This window comes from Quercus suber, unplaced genomic scaffold (genome assembly GCF_002906115.3).
Source record: "Quercus suber isolate HL8 unplaced genomic scaffold, Cork oak 2.0 scaffold_213, whole genome shotgun sequence".
Classification (NCBI taxonomy): Eukaryota; Viridiplantae; Streptophyta; class Magnoliopsida; order Fagales; family Fagaceae; genus Quercus; species Quercus suber.
Window position 1 is genome coordinate 255,797 of NW_027069671.1, and position 15,358 is coordinate 271,154.

General features: G+C 37.0%; 1 protein-coding gene across 1 annotated transcript; it reads right to left on the reverse strand.

Moving 5' to 3' along the window:
- Positions 1-90: 90 nt before the first annotated feature.
- Positions 91-6,515, reverse strand: LOC136070138 (glycosylinositol phosphorylceramide mannosyl transferase 1-like). Its single transcript, XM_065779568.1, has 5 exons — positions 6,215-6,515; positions 3,468-3,864; positions 1,256-1,419; positions 1,071-1,141; positions 91-461 (listed from the first exon to the last, which is right to left on the reverse strand). The coding sequence occupies exons 1-5, from the start codon at positions 6,481-6,483 to the stop codon at positions 301-303; spliced, it is 1,062 nt and encodes a 353-aa protein (XP_065635640.1). The 5' UTR covers positions 6,484-6,515; the 3' UTR covers positions 91-300.
- Between the last annotated feature and the right edge of the window lie 8,843 nt (positions 6,516-15,358).

Sequence of the window (15,358 nt, forward strand, 5' to 3'; positions counted from 1 at the left end):
TGTGAAAAAGGATTCTAAATCTGGCTTTCCTCACTTGATTAAAAAGCTTTTTAGAAGGGAGGATATCCTAAACCAAGCACATGCAGTCAATAGTCTCAAAGAGTAATGAAGTTGGACTAAGAATACCACATAGTAACATCTTCCCCCACCCCTTATTTACATAACGAGCAGACTGAAAACACAAGCATGTTCGTGTTATAGCTTATAAGTATGGTCACAGTGTTCGAAAAGAATATACAGAACACATATATTACTGAAATTGTTATCAGCAGGCAGGAAATGATTTTTACAGCTAAAAAATTACCAGAACCATTCTTGCCTCGCATCCACAGCTTTAACATTGGTTGATACAAGAGGGATGGTACCATAGTGGGTAGCGAAATCACTGAGGCATTTGTTTCTCTTTTCACTGTGCTCTTTTAAACTGCTTATGCCTGATGATCCAATCTCATAGATCTTCCCTGCAAAATTCAAAGATGGCATTTTCTTGTCAGAGGTAAAGATCTTTATGTAACTGAAAGAATCATCATGAGCATTTGGGATCCAATTTGAGATTTTCCTAGGGTGGGTATTGGGAAAGAATTAGAATGTAATAAATTAACAAATTCAGTTTGCAAAATCTTAAGAGGAGCCAATCTTTAGAGCCCGTCTAATAATGAAGAGACAAACAAAATTTCATGATTTTATGAGTTTGAATAGTCATTGGTTGATGAGAGGTTTGAGATTTTGGTTTCTCTGACATTTTGGTTAAAAGAATTCTTATATGGTTATGTTCCTTTGAATGAAGTTGGCTTGGTTTCCAATACAACCAACCAACCAATATTCATGTGAAACAAAGCTACCTTAAAAGACTTGTATCAAACATAATATGACCCTTTAATGGAACAGGTGATTGAAGAATACACAAAGCCAAGTAGCCAACCATAAGGGGGGTGCTTGTCTATTTCAAAAACATAAAGGAAAGGTAATGTATTTACAGTCCTTTGGACATTAAAAGCACTTCAAGGCTTATCCAGTGCACCTTCCAGACAAAGTGACAAACTTACATCAAGAAAGGTATAGACAACTACCTTTCACCCATATTGGAGGAGCACCAGTGGCATTGGCAACAAGCAGTGACATTGCAATATCTTCACAATTTCTGTATGAGATTGAGAATCAATTAGGGACATTAAAAAAATAATTAAATAAAAGTGCTTTTATTTTGTCACAGAAATAAAAATCTCCAAAAGATAGTAAAATAATAACTGCTAACCTCTCCCTGGATACATAATCATGAATGGGTGAGGGCATCTTGTGGGTATATAGATCCAAGTATTTCCTGTGAAAAAATGCGGCTTTTGAGAGAACCATACTATAAGTGCCCATCGACCAAACTGACCACCATCCTCCATATTTGTAATATGTATCACCATGCTCCTGTTAAATAGGAACAAGAAAATTGTCAGATACTATTACACAATAAGGATACTGAAATCAACATTTTCAAAGAAACCCGTGATGTGCAGGTCCTTCCATCCCAGGTTTACTGTCACAGAAGGAGGCAGTGAATTTAATGAACATCTGAAAATTGTTGCATAAAAACACCCTTTTTTTTTAATCTGTTTCCTGATAAAAATTTCTAGAAACAATAGGATTGGATTAAAACTTTAAGTGATTAGATTGGATCACATTAAATGGGGATCTGCACTATGGTAGTTGTTCAAAGTGCTTCAGAAGGTACATTACAACTCCAAACAGGTTCTTAAAAGAGAATGTGAATTCTCTCTCTCTCTCTAAACACGAATAATATGTGCGTTTTCCTTTTCTTTTCTTTTTTTGGGGGGGGGGGGGGGGGGTGGGGGGTGGAGGAGCAAAGGTGTGTATCTAATCTTATTAATTGGATTGGAAAGTGTTAAAGAAGTAGAAAGATGAAATTATATGCGTTGTACTCATGTTGTATGGGTAGTACTCTTCTAGAAGAGTCTAGAAGATTCAGGTAGAGAGGTTTCCTACTCCCTACCAGCTGTTAGCATCATGATTATTCCCTATCCCATCGTAGTCATCTTTCCTACATGAGAAACGAATAGTAAGAGGGCTGGCACCAAAATTTTTCCAGCTCCTCCTTCCTTAAATATTATAGTTCCATACTTCCATGATTTCGTTAACATAGTTTTGAAGCTTTATAATCTTTGCCTCTGATTACTTTTCCTTCTCTGCTCTTTGTTCTTTTGTTTTTCTCTAGCCTTAAGTCTTCTCTCTCTCTCTCTCTCTCTCTCTCTCTCATGATAAAGAAACTTTTGTCCAGGTTTTTTAAAGACCTAAAGGGAGGGAGGGATGGGGGACAGCAACAAGGCAGGTTTAGGCTGTTGCACCCCGGACCTTATACCCTAACTAGATGGTAATTACCCTGCCAAATCCAGCCCAAAACCCATGGATTATGTTTTACACCTTTAATGTTCCCAATATAGGGGAGCACCTAGCACTCTCATTTAAATCAAGTCATTTATTTGAAGCAGTAAATGGAACATATTCTATCTTTTTGGGACAGGGTACAAAATGATAGGTCCAAGTTGTCCAACTAGTAATTGTTGGTGTACGGGCCACGTAATGGAATAGTGTGAGAAATCTGTAAAAGTTGAGCAGACAATATGGGAGGTATAAGTTCACATATTTGTATTAGCCCTTTGTGTACATAAAAATACCCTCCTTTAAAATTTCATATGCAAATGCATACTTCATTTTGGTACTTCACTGTGCACATCATGAATTCTTCATGGTTTCATATTTAATTGTCCTCCTTAAATAGCATTACATTTGGTGGTAAGATTTAAAGGAGTTTAATGGTTTGATAACCTATAATGTCTTATATTATTACTACCTATGTTAGAGTGAATCCTATTGCTAAAAAGATAAGGGAGAATCACTTGAGATGGTTTGGTCATACGCAGACAAGAGCCATGCACCAATGAAAAAGAGTGAGTTGATTCAAGTTGTGGGAACAAAAAAAGGTAAAGGAAGATCTAAAATAACATTAGTAGAAGTAGTAAAAAAAAAGCAATGTCAATCAACAAGATAACAAAGTATGACCTTGGATAGGATAGGGAATGGTGGAAAAGAATACATATGGCCAACATTTATTAGTTTGTTGAGGATTTACAGCCAACCCCAAAGTTTTGGGACTAAGGCTTTAATTTTTATTATTTTATAGCAAATATCTAAATTATAGAGGTCATGCTATTGAAATGTGAGGATAGGTTCCAAAATAAAGAATTGCTCTCTCCTACAACAAAAACCCCTCTATTTCTTCAACAACAAAAAAAAATTCTTTCATGAACTTGCATTTTGTTGCTGATTAATATATTTAATTAATAACTTACGGCCTTCTAACAAACATTTCTCATCTTCCATAAAAAAAAAAAAAAAAAAAAGTAATCAGATCCAGAAAATGGCAAGGCAAGTATACCAGAAGGGTTAAGATTACTAACCGCCTTCTCTAGCCAGTGCATGCGAGGAACAAATCCCACCATTGCAAATGGAGCACTTTGCCATACAGTGAAAGCAAAATTCAATGTAGGACATGGAACGATTACATCATCATCAACTGAGAAAATTGCATTTGTTTTGAGGTCCTCAATTGGTTTAAATCTGTTGTTTAAATTATCCTCTTCATTTATGTCAAACTTAAAATTGGGTTTCTGAGCTGTTTGTGACTTCTGAAACACAATTTTCTTAAGATAGGCTTTCAGACTCTCTGAAGGTGGATCACTTTCACTCCATACCACATGGATTGCTTCAGTCCCACTACAGGATGCATAATGAGCAACAGATTGCTTGAGAAGAGAATTCCGTTTCCAAGTGTTGATAAGTACTGTGTATCCACCCCTGAAAGTTAAATAAAAACCAAGGTTATTAATAACAACACAAGGATCCTATTTAAAGATAGGTAAGAGGTAATACGGAAAATGATAACAGCAAGCTAACTGATGTGAACCCAAGCTACACGGCATGAATGTTTGGGGCATGTGGGATGATGGTTAGAAGGAACAGGAAGAAATAAAGTGGGTTTGGATCTTCTAGAGTTCTCAAGGTAACTCCACCATAGAGATTCTAAAATCTTATCCATCCATTTTGAAATGTGTGGATTGGATTTTACCACATCATCAATAATTTAAATAGATACAAAAATGTCAATAGAACATTTGTTAAATATTAAGGTGAGAGTGAGTCAGTAGCAAAGGAGTACAGAGCAAAAATGAAGGTCAGGGTACAGCCCAAGAGCAATGGACAAGGGTAAGGGTAAAGCAAAGCTATACGAGTGATGAATTTGGCTAGTTTCTGATTTTTTTTTTTTTTTTTTTTTTTTTTTTTGTATTAACTGTACGTTATTTGATTCAAATGTAATCATCACAAGGGAAGGGAGCGAGACAACAAGAGTCTTATAGCTTCATGGAGTTCAAAAAATACCTAATGAGAGCAAGGTAAGTGTACTCTATTTTCTTTGAATGTAGATGTGCTTAACTGCCAACTAAGCTTGCTTTCTATTGTTACTTAGAGGAGTACGAAGGCCAGACCTACCTGTGGGATGTCTAGAGGTAGATTAGCTACTATTAGAATAGATGAACAAGAAAGCAAATGGATTCTGCACTAAATGTCCACCTAGCTTTTATGCTGTTTGCAAAAAATCCCCTAAAGACTAATTATTTCATCTCTTTGCAGGTTTCCACTCAAACAAGTGTAACAGTTGCCAATGGACCTTCAAGTCAAGCAACAAATAGTTTGGATTAGTTTTGAGTGGAGTTTGTGGATGTTGGTAATGGTTTGGGACTTTATTTGGTGTATTGTTTGGAATAGAATGTTTAGAAACATTTTGTACTCTGTAGGAATCTTTAGTAAGGTTCGATGCTGGAGGGCTGAAATAAAAGCCAAATAAACAAAAGTCCGAACAGAGGAGGCAAATGGACTCACCATCGGTCTGGTTGATGATCAACCCAAGCCCATTCCTAAACTTACATGGTAATCAGTCATCACTACCCTAACTACCGGTAAAGATGGTCAGCATAGCCGGAGAGGCGTTCTACAGTCATCCTCCAGATCGGACTTACACACACCATCAGAAGTAAAGCCCGTTTGAGCTCTTGACACATTGGGCCTTACATCAGCATTAAATACACCCCATTACTCATAAGCACATTAGTAATGATTTTACTTTTCCCCAACACTTGAGGGGTGCTGCCTAGATAATGATCCCATCAGCCCAACATCAACCCCTCCCAAGACAGTATTGACAAAATCGATTTTTGAGGACTAAGACATGAGGAGAGAGCAGTTAGGGCTGAATGTAAATAAACCCCCCTTCAAAGAGGAAAGAAGCTAAACAATTTCTAATACAAAAGCAATATACACTCTGGTTTTACTCTAATTCTCCACTGACTTAACAATATACAACCCTTGACATCTAGGAAGTACAGACATAACATGGCGACACGAGCAATTTGTGAAAAATTATAACATGACATGGCAGGTATGACACCGGTATGACACTCCAAATGAAGCATTCGTGCTTCCTAACTTAACATTTCCTTAGCTTTACCTTTTGATTGGCAGGACTGAACCGGTACGACACTGAGGCAGCCCGGTAGCCCACCATCCACATCTTGGAGTGATTTCCACCCTTCCAAGAATCCACCCCCCACATATGCCATGTTGAGACATTTTTTCACAAAAGTATAGTGATTTCCACCCTTCCAAGAATCCACCCCCCACATATGCCATGTTGAGACATTTTTTCACAAAAGTATATTTTGGTAAACTCTGATGCTATGTCTATGTGAACATGTAAGCCTTTATTTGGTAATACAATCAATTGCAGGGATCACAGAGTAACGAAACATCATTCTATGATTTTAGTTATTATTGTTAATGATTGGTTCCTAATTTTTATTTTCTTATTCTATTTTTTGACGCATTACTATGAATCACAAAACCAACGTATATTTTATTTATCAGAGAACATGCGTAACAATTCAATTTCAATCACAAGTTTGTCAATTCAAAGGAGGTATCCCACACCAAAATCTTAAAAAGAAGTTAGCTTAAAAAGCAACAAAATCAGAATTCAATTACTCACCCCATTTGGCAAATTCCCAACGAACCCAAAACAATACAAATTAATTAATAAATCACACCCACAAAAACATATACTATACACGAAGTACAAAAGGAAAAAAGGTACCTAGAAGGAGAAGAGACTGAAGAAGGGTAGTGAGGATTCCAACCCATGAAGGAACTAAGCCTTGAGGTGACAAAAACGACGACGCAGAGAGCAAAAAACCCTAGAAAAAGCTTCAGCTTGGCCTCGCCGAGAAGCTGACGAGCTCGGCGAAGTAGAAGCGGCGAGCGGCTGCTGTAGGCGCCTCTGTTCGCCGCTTTTTCCTTCGCCGGCGAGTACAAGGCGTCGATGGAATTGGCGTCCTCGCCTCGGATCCCGATGAGGGTGGACATGGGACTCAAAGTCCATTCAATTGACGATAGTCATCGGAGTTGTGTTCTTTGTTGTTTTTGTTATCTAATAATTAATGCGGTTGTTCAAAGAGGAACCGTGTACGCGTGAAAATTGGAACTGTATTTCAGACATGATTGATTGTTGTTGTTGACATTTTAACTGTTAAACAAATAACAAATAAAAACAAGGGTCAGTTATGTTTTTCCCCTGTTAAAGTGTAAATTTTAGAACAATCTCCTTAAGTTCAAAGCTTTTCATTCTAGTCCTCATATATGATTCTGTTTTCAAATAGTCCTTCCCTCCAATTCTGTGTGTGATCTATACAACAACAATAATGTCTGAAAATAACATTGTGTGAAAGGAACATAAGTGCATCTCTAAATTTTATATATATATATATATATATAACATTGCTTTGAGGTGAATATTGGCAGTGAATAGCTCATGGAGTGATAATAACAGTTCAATATCAAAAATACTTTCAGGTCGATCAGGGATTTTGTTTTTGTGATAGGTAAAATCCATAAACCCATAAAAAAGCAGCTGGGTTTATTACAAATAGGTATCAAAAGCCAAGAAAAAGCATATTCGAAATAGGTATAACGGTATGAGAGATGTGTTTTAGTTGTGTTTGATATAGATAATTTTGGTTGATGTTGGGTATTTGAATTTTGATCTAAATGGAAAACATCATAATCCCTAGAAATTTATTTAGGTTGAGGTTCATAATGTTAAGTGAGATTATTTTTGTTAACCAATAGGTTTTTTAAAATGTTTGAGCTAAACTCTTTGTGCTTATTATGTAGGTTCAATGTCTTTGAGCAATTCACGTGGAAGTTTGTAGTGTATCCACACCTTGAAAATTGAAAGCTTATATCCTCTGTCAATGTAGGTATAAGTCGCACATTTGAGGACATCTTAGTCGGATGCAGATCTTAAGAGGAGATTTTAGAGCTAGGACAAGGGTGATTAGGCGGTGTAATATTATTAAAAAAAAAAAAAAAAAAAAAAAAAAAGGTACATGTGAATTCTTTTAAGAGTATGATCCTCTAGTGTGATAGAGATAAGGGGAATAGTGATGTTTTTCGAATTTAGTTAGATAATTATTGTTGTGATCCTTTTCTTTTTTTTTTTAAGTTAGTTAAAAGGGAATGGAGACTACTGTGTTTACCATACAATAAATTATAGCGGATTGTGCAAAACATGTACTAGTTGTGTACAATGATGAATGCAACAATATATATATATATATATATTTATAAAAGTAGACATTATATCATTTAAATGTACTTTAATGTGATTATTACATCAATATGAACTTGCTACTTTCCCACATTATCCGGCTTAACGAATCTATTAAAATCATTGTTAATATGGAGTTGTGGTTCATGTCCTGCAATATGCCGTTTTACAAAGTAATGGCACACCGCCTCACATGGTGGACAGTCAACAACAAGGGTTAATAAAGTTGGACATTGGTCTATGATCATAAAATGCACCCAAAAAAATTAAGAAAAATCTTACAATATTAGACTACTGTGTTCCCTGGAATGTGTTGTTTTATAAAATAAAGGCTTTACATGTTCACACACACATATATATAGCATATGGTATCCGAGTTTACAATAGATGCATATAGGACAAACTGTTTCTCAAAAAAAAAAAAAAACTGTTTCAAAATGATATAAAAACTTACTAAAGATGCTAATAGAACACAAAATGTTTCCATACCCACAAACAGTACTAAACATTTTATCCCAAAACAATATATCTAATAAAAATTCCAAGTTGTTCCTAACATCCACAAACGCCACTGAAAGTTTATCCAAACTCTCCATTGCTTAACTTGAAGGTCCACTGGTCACTGTTACACTTGTTTGAGCAAAAACCTACAGAGAGCGTTTGAATAATTATCTTTGCAATCGTTTGCTAAAAGCATGAAATTAAGCTAAGTGGAAAATAAACGTAGAATTTGTTTGCATACATGTTTATCTCTTCTAACAATGGCTGATCTACCCCTATGTGTCCCACGAGTAGAACTGGACTTTAGCTGGTAAAGTACATAAAGTCTATTATTTTCTCTTTTAGTAAGTTTTCTATTCTTGAATCTATATAATATGACCACAGCTCTGAGTTTTCTATTCTTGAATCTATATAATATGACCACAGCTCTGAGGATGTCACTTATAAAGTTATAATTGCCTATTTTAAAAGTAAAGAACCTAAAAACCATGCACCCATCTCATACAAAACCTGCACCAACCTTTCTAAAGTTCCAATAAGAATGCCCGTTAGTATTAAGTTTAACAAAGTGTGATTAAGGAATAGCATTAGTAAAATTAGGGAATCGAGTATAAATAGTGTGAAAACCCACTTTTTATTTCTCCAATTCCACAAACAGCTAATCATCTGAATGAAACCACATACCAAACTACTTCTCCTCTTCAACATGTCAATCCAACTAGGCAATATTGTAGTCATTGTAGTCTTGAATGTTGTAAGAAAATAAACTGATTAGGCAGCAAGAAAGACAACAAATAGCTCGAGTTTAATGCCCTCCTTTAACGGATGTACATTTTCTACATACACAGTACAACCACAAATAAAGCAAGTATTATCTTTTGGCAAATGATAACTACTCTCCTACATACATTTTGGTATTTGAAAATCCAAAAACTTTCCAACTATCTACGTTTGAAAAGCCATTAGTAATTTGTATTCATAACCCAAACTTTTTTGAGTTTATATTAGGATACTTCATTTAATTAAAGTAGCAAATTGCTGAATTTTTGTGTGTTTTAACTATCCAAATTGAATAAGCACAATATTTTAAAAACATTTTATTCAACTTATTCCACTCTACACGTAGTTAAAATGTCAGAACAAGGTATTATACTTTTCAAAATTAACATTCATGAACATAGCCTATATTGTCTAAACAATGCAATTATTTTTTCCATACATCCAGAAAATGCAAGAGTCATGTAACATAAAAATGTAGCAAAGTTCTACGTAGAAAGAGTTTACCACATTCATTAGTATTTTCCCTTAATGCTCCATCAAATCAACAACTATAACACTGATATTTTGAGTACTTCCTCGTCCTAGCGCAAGGCGACAAAGTATTGTTGCTGCAGAAGCACTCTTAGATGGAAACAAGGCCTTGGTGTCATCACCACTCATGGCATGACTAGAAGAGGGGCTTCTTAGAGCTGTAGCTGGACTTTCTTCTTTTAGACGTGTTCTTGCTACTTGGCATGCCAAGTCATTGGATATAGCGTCGCAAATGCCATCAGTTGCAATAATCAAGCACTCATCTTCTGGATCTCTTTTTGTGATGGAAGTACTAGGTTTTGATGTTATGATTGTTTTTAGAAACAAGTCCCCTGTTTTAGAAGTAAAATTGATGTTTTAGACACTAAGATCACAAAATTATTAAGATTGACCCCATCACATGTCCAATGCAAGTCATTATCATGCCTAACCATGTTGAAGAGAGAAATAAAAAAATAAAACTTTTCCTGTGTGTGTGTGTGTGTGTGACGAGTAGAAAACATGCCTAAGGCACGTTAGATATAGGTGTGTATTGGACACTAAGTAAGAAATTAGTCAATAGTTTCCAACTTAAAATAGAGAAATATTACATTATTATGCTTTTATATGACAAAACTTATTCTGAATGAGTCATGAATGATGAAAGCAATACAAATTAAACGGAGTACCACAAATTAATTTGGTATAGGTTATTAGATGAATAATTAGAAATAGCCAAAAATATCTTAATTATGAGTTGGTAATTGAGCAAGTTATCTGCAAAAGCCATAGCAGTGCTTCTGGTTCAAGTTCAGAGAATTTAAACAATGAAGAAGGAGATGAGAGTACTCTTCCAACAACTACTCCAAAAATGATGTCGTGTATAAGGATGAGTAAACATAAAACATGCTTGACGCCAAACGTCACCGTTTCTCATTAATATAAATGGTGCCGTTTCTTCAGTTGTGTTATGTCATAATTGTGAGTTTGTTATTCTGTTATTGCACGTGTGTGGATTAGCACGTGTATAGCAGTTACAACTATTTTCTTCACTTGTATATGTATATATTTACTAGCACGCTCATTGTATCTGTATCTAGATTGTTTTCAGTGTATAATACTTGAAGTATCTTTAGCCTCATTTCTCTCTCTCTCTCTCTCTCTCTCTCTCTCTCTCTCTTTGTTTCTTTCTTCTCAAAGTGTTTGTCATAGAATTTGTGAGTTTGCAAGAGTTTTTACATGGTATTAGAGCTCTTGATCCATATCAATGGCATTTGCGCATTCTGGTTCATCTTCTTCATCATCTACTTCAACTGCTTTGCCTGCTATGGCTACTGCGAGTTTACCATTGAATTCTTCACTGTTTTTGTTGCCAAATATGCCATCCATGATAACTGTGAAGCTTGACTATGGAAATTACATTGTTTGGAAACATCAAATTGAGGTAATTCTTGATACCTATTCAATGATTGATGTTATTGATGATTCAATCACTACTCCAGATAGGTTTCTTAAAGATTCATATGGTAATTTCCTTGTTGAGGTTAATCCAGCATTCATAGCTTGGAAGAATCGTGAACATGCTATGTTTACTTTCTTGAATTCAACTTTTTCTCCTACAATTCTTGCTCTCACAGTTGGGCAAAAATCTGCTAGAGGAGTTTGCATAATTCTTGATACCTATTCAAAAATCTGTTAGAGAAAAGATTTGCATCAGTCTCATGTTATGAGTTTGCGTAATGAACTGCATGCAATCAAGAAGGGCGTTGATTCCATTGATGGTTATTTTTAGAAAATTAAGCAAGTTAGAGATAGATTAGCTGTTATTTTTGTGTTTGTGGATGATGAGGAGCTCCTCCATATCATTCTTGATGGTCTTCCCTCTAAATATGACTCCTTTAGTTCTGCTATAAGGACTAGAAGTGATGTATTGTCAGTGGAAGAGTTAAATGCTTTGCTAAATGCTGAAGAAAGGGTTATCAAGAAGAAATCTACTACTGTTGATTCAGCTTCTATGGCTATGGCTAAGAATTTTCATTCTCAAGGTTTTCAACGAGGAAGAGGAGGTAGAAATCATAATCAGAGAGGAAGAAGAGGTGCTCGTGGTAATGGTCATAATTCTAGAGGTTCCAACTTTGGTGGAAGTGAATATTCCAGTCCTAATTAGTTTCAGAATTTCAATCCAGGCAATTCAAGGTTTTCCCCTCAATTTCAGAACTTCAATCAAGCTAAGCCATCACCTAATCAGAATCAAGGTCAATCTAGCAGGCCAATTTGCCAAATTTATGGCAAGAGTGGTCACTCAGCTCTTGATTGCTACCATCGTATGGTCTTTACATATCAAGGAAGGCTTTCAACTTCTAAGCTTGCCTCTATGGTGGCTAATGCTGCTCAAATTCAAGCTTCCAATTCTTGGCTCACTGACACAGGATATTCAGACCATGTGACTCCTAAACAGAGGTGGAGGGGGAGGAAGAGGAAGATTTGAAGGAACCTGTGTTTTGGGGACATCTTTTAAAGTTTGTCCCTTGTTCCTGTTGGCTATTAAGCCCTTCAAACCGGTCATTTGCCTCAGGTCCATGTCTTCTTCTTCGACTTCTGAGCTAGTATTGATCTGAGCAACTATCAACCTCGGAGACTATGCAGCAGAAAGTCAGTCAATATCAGCTTCAGAATCTAAGAGTTCTACAGGCCTTGTTGGCACTTCACCTTCCTCGTCAAAGCAGAATGGTCAATCTCAGTCTCGAGGGATGAGTGTGTAGAAGCTATCTCCTTTCTTGGAACGGCTACCGCTTGAAGGGCGTGTTGAATGGGCAATTGTACAGGCGAAAGATCTCTCCAAGCCAAAAATCCGGCTTCGAGACGTCTATCTGAGCCAATCTAAAATTTCTAGCCCTTATCGCTTGGCTTGCGTCCTGAAATATCCGAGACAGAGGCTCATAGTCCAAAATTAAGTGAGTGGCTCGTAACTGTCTGTCCTTACTTATAAATATCTTCGATCGTAGTAGGTAGTTGAGGGCCAGTATGTTGGTTAAATTGATCCTCAGAGCAACGTGGCTTTTATCTGCAAAAGCATCCGAGTAGGAAATCACAGTCAGACCGATAAAGATTATCATCAGGAGAAGACGAAGTGTTAAAAGTGAAAGGGTGAAACCCCTTGTTCAAAAGAATTGGTCCTAATGTACCCCACCTGGCTCTCTTGCTCAAGTTGGGCAGGGAAGACCATCGTGTCACACCCCGGAGGCGACTAGATAATCATCCTTCAAACCCTTGTTAGACTTAGGAAGGCAAGATATCAACCTAACGACATCAGACCAGGATTTGAGGTAATATCCTGCGCTAGCAAAGGAATGGTACTCGTACATATAAACGACATCGTGACATATGAGCCCTAGGTTCATCTAATCGTTCAGAGCATCTATACACCGTAGGACTCTAAACAAGATGGGAGCATATTGATGGGGACACAACTTGTGGTTGAGCAAGTAATCTCTAGTTATCCTACTCATGGGGAGAGTCATTCCTCCCTCTATGAAAGCTATTATTGGAATGACAACGTCACCCACCTCTCTATTTGTAAGTATTCAGTCTGGAAGACAGTATTGTAAGCCCACTCCCTGTGGGATATGGTACTTGGCTCTAAAACCCTCCATACTGGCCTGAGAATTCACTAAGTACTTAAATCTACCAATCTATGTGAATGTGGATGACAAGGAGAAAGTTTTCTAATAAGGAAGGAGGTCGAGGAGCTTGGCCGAGGAGAAAAAGAAAGTTTGAAGAGATAGATACTTACGAGAATAGTGTACTAAACCCTGAACCTTTAGGAAAAATCTTTTGGAAATTTCTTAAGGAAAGGATTTAAGGAAATTTAGTGACTGGAAGAGCTTTGTGAGTTTGCGCGCTTGGGATCTCTGGAGAGCTTGAAGACTTCTAAAATTAGGGGAATGAATCCTCCGGATGCTTTATATAGAGGGTGGGATTGAGTGGGAGTCATCCTGCTCAAACCCCAAGGAAAAATGTCAACCATTGGATCTGTGCCTCGCCAGTAGATGTGGGGAACATAACGCCGCCTGGAGCAATTAATGACACATCGCAAGCCACGAAGCGTTAGTAGCAATCATAGGGTGCGTAAAACGACATTCTCGCACGTGTAAACTAGAAAGATAAATGGTTTTGTCTCCTAAAAATCAAAACCCCACCTTTTCTTCTCGGATGAGAGGGAAAAACCGGAGTTTTGAGGGGCTAATGTAGGGATAAGGGCCCAAAATTAAATATTGGGCCTTAGGCCTTATCCGAGGATGTCGAAATGTCTGAGAAGGGACAATTAGTTATGAGAGATTTCAGTTTAGTGTCTCATGAATAAAGAAAGGGCAGAAGGCAGTCCAAGGAGGAATTCCTCTTTGGCCATGACAAATATAGCTCAGATACGCATTTCAATGGTGAAAATGACCTCCATAGGAGCTCCAATGTTAGAAGCGTGCCTCATGACCACACGAGAAGGAAAGCAACCCAAAAATATCTAAGGAAAAACTACTACCTCCGCATTAAATGCATTGCAGCTACTTTTCTGACTGCATTTATGTGGAAAAGACCCCTAAACAGTACTTCCTTGGCTATCGCAACTCACAAATAGCCAAAAGTGGTGTCTAGTGGGACGGGCACTCGAGTGGTGACTTGGGCGATTGATAAATTGAGGGCTAAGATCACCGGGAAGGAGATATATAATGTGAAAGACCTCTGAAGGAAAATGGACTGAAAAAGAAAGGGAGGATACTGTAGCAATCAAAGTTGCACTTGTAATCAGTTTTATTGATTTATAATAAGATTTGCCTCCTCGAACCGTGAATTCATTCAGTCCTATGTGTATGGTTATTGCTTAATCATCCTTCGAGTCCATATTAGTTGTTGTTAAGCTCATTAGGGCCTAGTTCTTTGACCTACTCTTTACAAATCTATTGTACTGGGCTCACCGGGCCAACATTCCTTACATTTTGGGCTTGGGCCGCAGAACGTGTCCCTACATCTATTAATGCATTACTTTTAGTAGAATACAATATTAATGTATTACTTTTAGTAGAATACAATATTAATAAATATCAATTAATAATTATCATAAATATATATTTAATACTTTCATATAAAAATACAATCACAATAAATACTTATTAATAAAGAACATAATAATTAAATTTCATATTTAATATTTCATGAAAAAAAAAACTTCAAAATAAATGTCTATTAATGAGAACAAGACAGTCATTGCCTATTTAAGGGATAGCTAGTTTTCTAAAGGTAAACTAAACTCGTGAGTGTAAAAACATGAACAACATGGCTATAATAATTAGTCAAAACTTGCTATGGATGGCCTTTATGCTTGCATTAGTTTTGGGCTTGTCCTCCTACCCTACAGAGGCAAGAAGACTAGAAGCATCTAAAAAATTTTCCATTGATAATTTTGGGACACTCCCATCTGGGTCGTCTTACCACACCCTTGATGATGCCCCTCATGGGCCGATTGCCCACACCCCCAATCATCCCCCTCATCCTGTGCCATCCAAGACTGATAATTTTGGGACGATTCCATTCGGGCCCTCTTACCACACCCTCGATGATGCCCCTCATGGGCCGATTGCCCACACCCCCGATCATCCCCCTCATCCTGTGCCATCGAAGACTGATAATTTTGGGATGCTTCCATCTGGGCCCTCTTACCACGTCCTTGATAATCCCCCTCATAGACCATCTTACCACACCCCTGATAATCCCCCTCATCCTGTACCTTCCAAGACTAATATCATGGTGCATTAGAATCTTGAGTTGTAAATTTTTTTTTTTTTTTTT

Excerpts from the sequence above, each read along its gene's own strand:
- LOC136070138 (XM_065779568.1), bottom strand. The coding sequence starts at position 6,483 with ATGTCCACCCTCATCGGGATCCGAGGCGAGGACGCCAATTCCATCGAC. Across the intron at positions 3,865-6,214 it reads TCAGTCTCTTCTCCTTCTAG|GGGTGGATACACAGTACTTA; the intron begins GTACCTTTTTTC and ends TTTAACTTTCAG. Across the intron at positions 1,142-1,255 it reads GATTATGTATCCAGGGAGAG|AAATTGTGAAGATATTGCAA; the intron begins GTTAGCAGTTAT and ends AATCTCATACAG.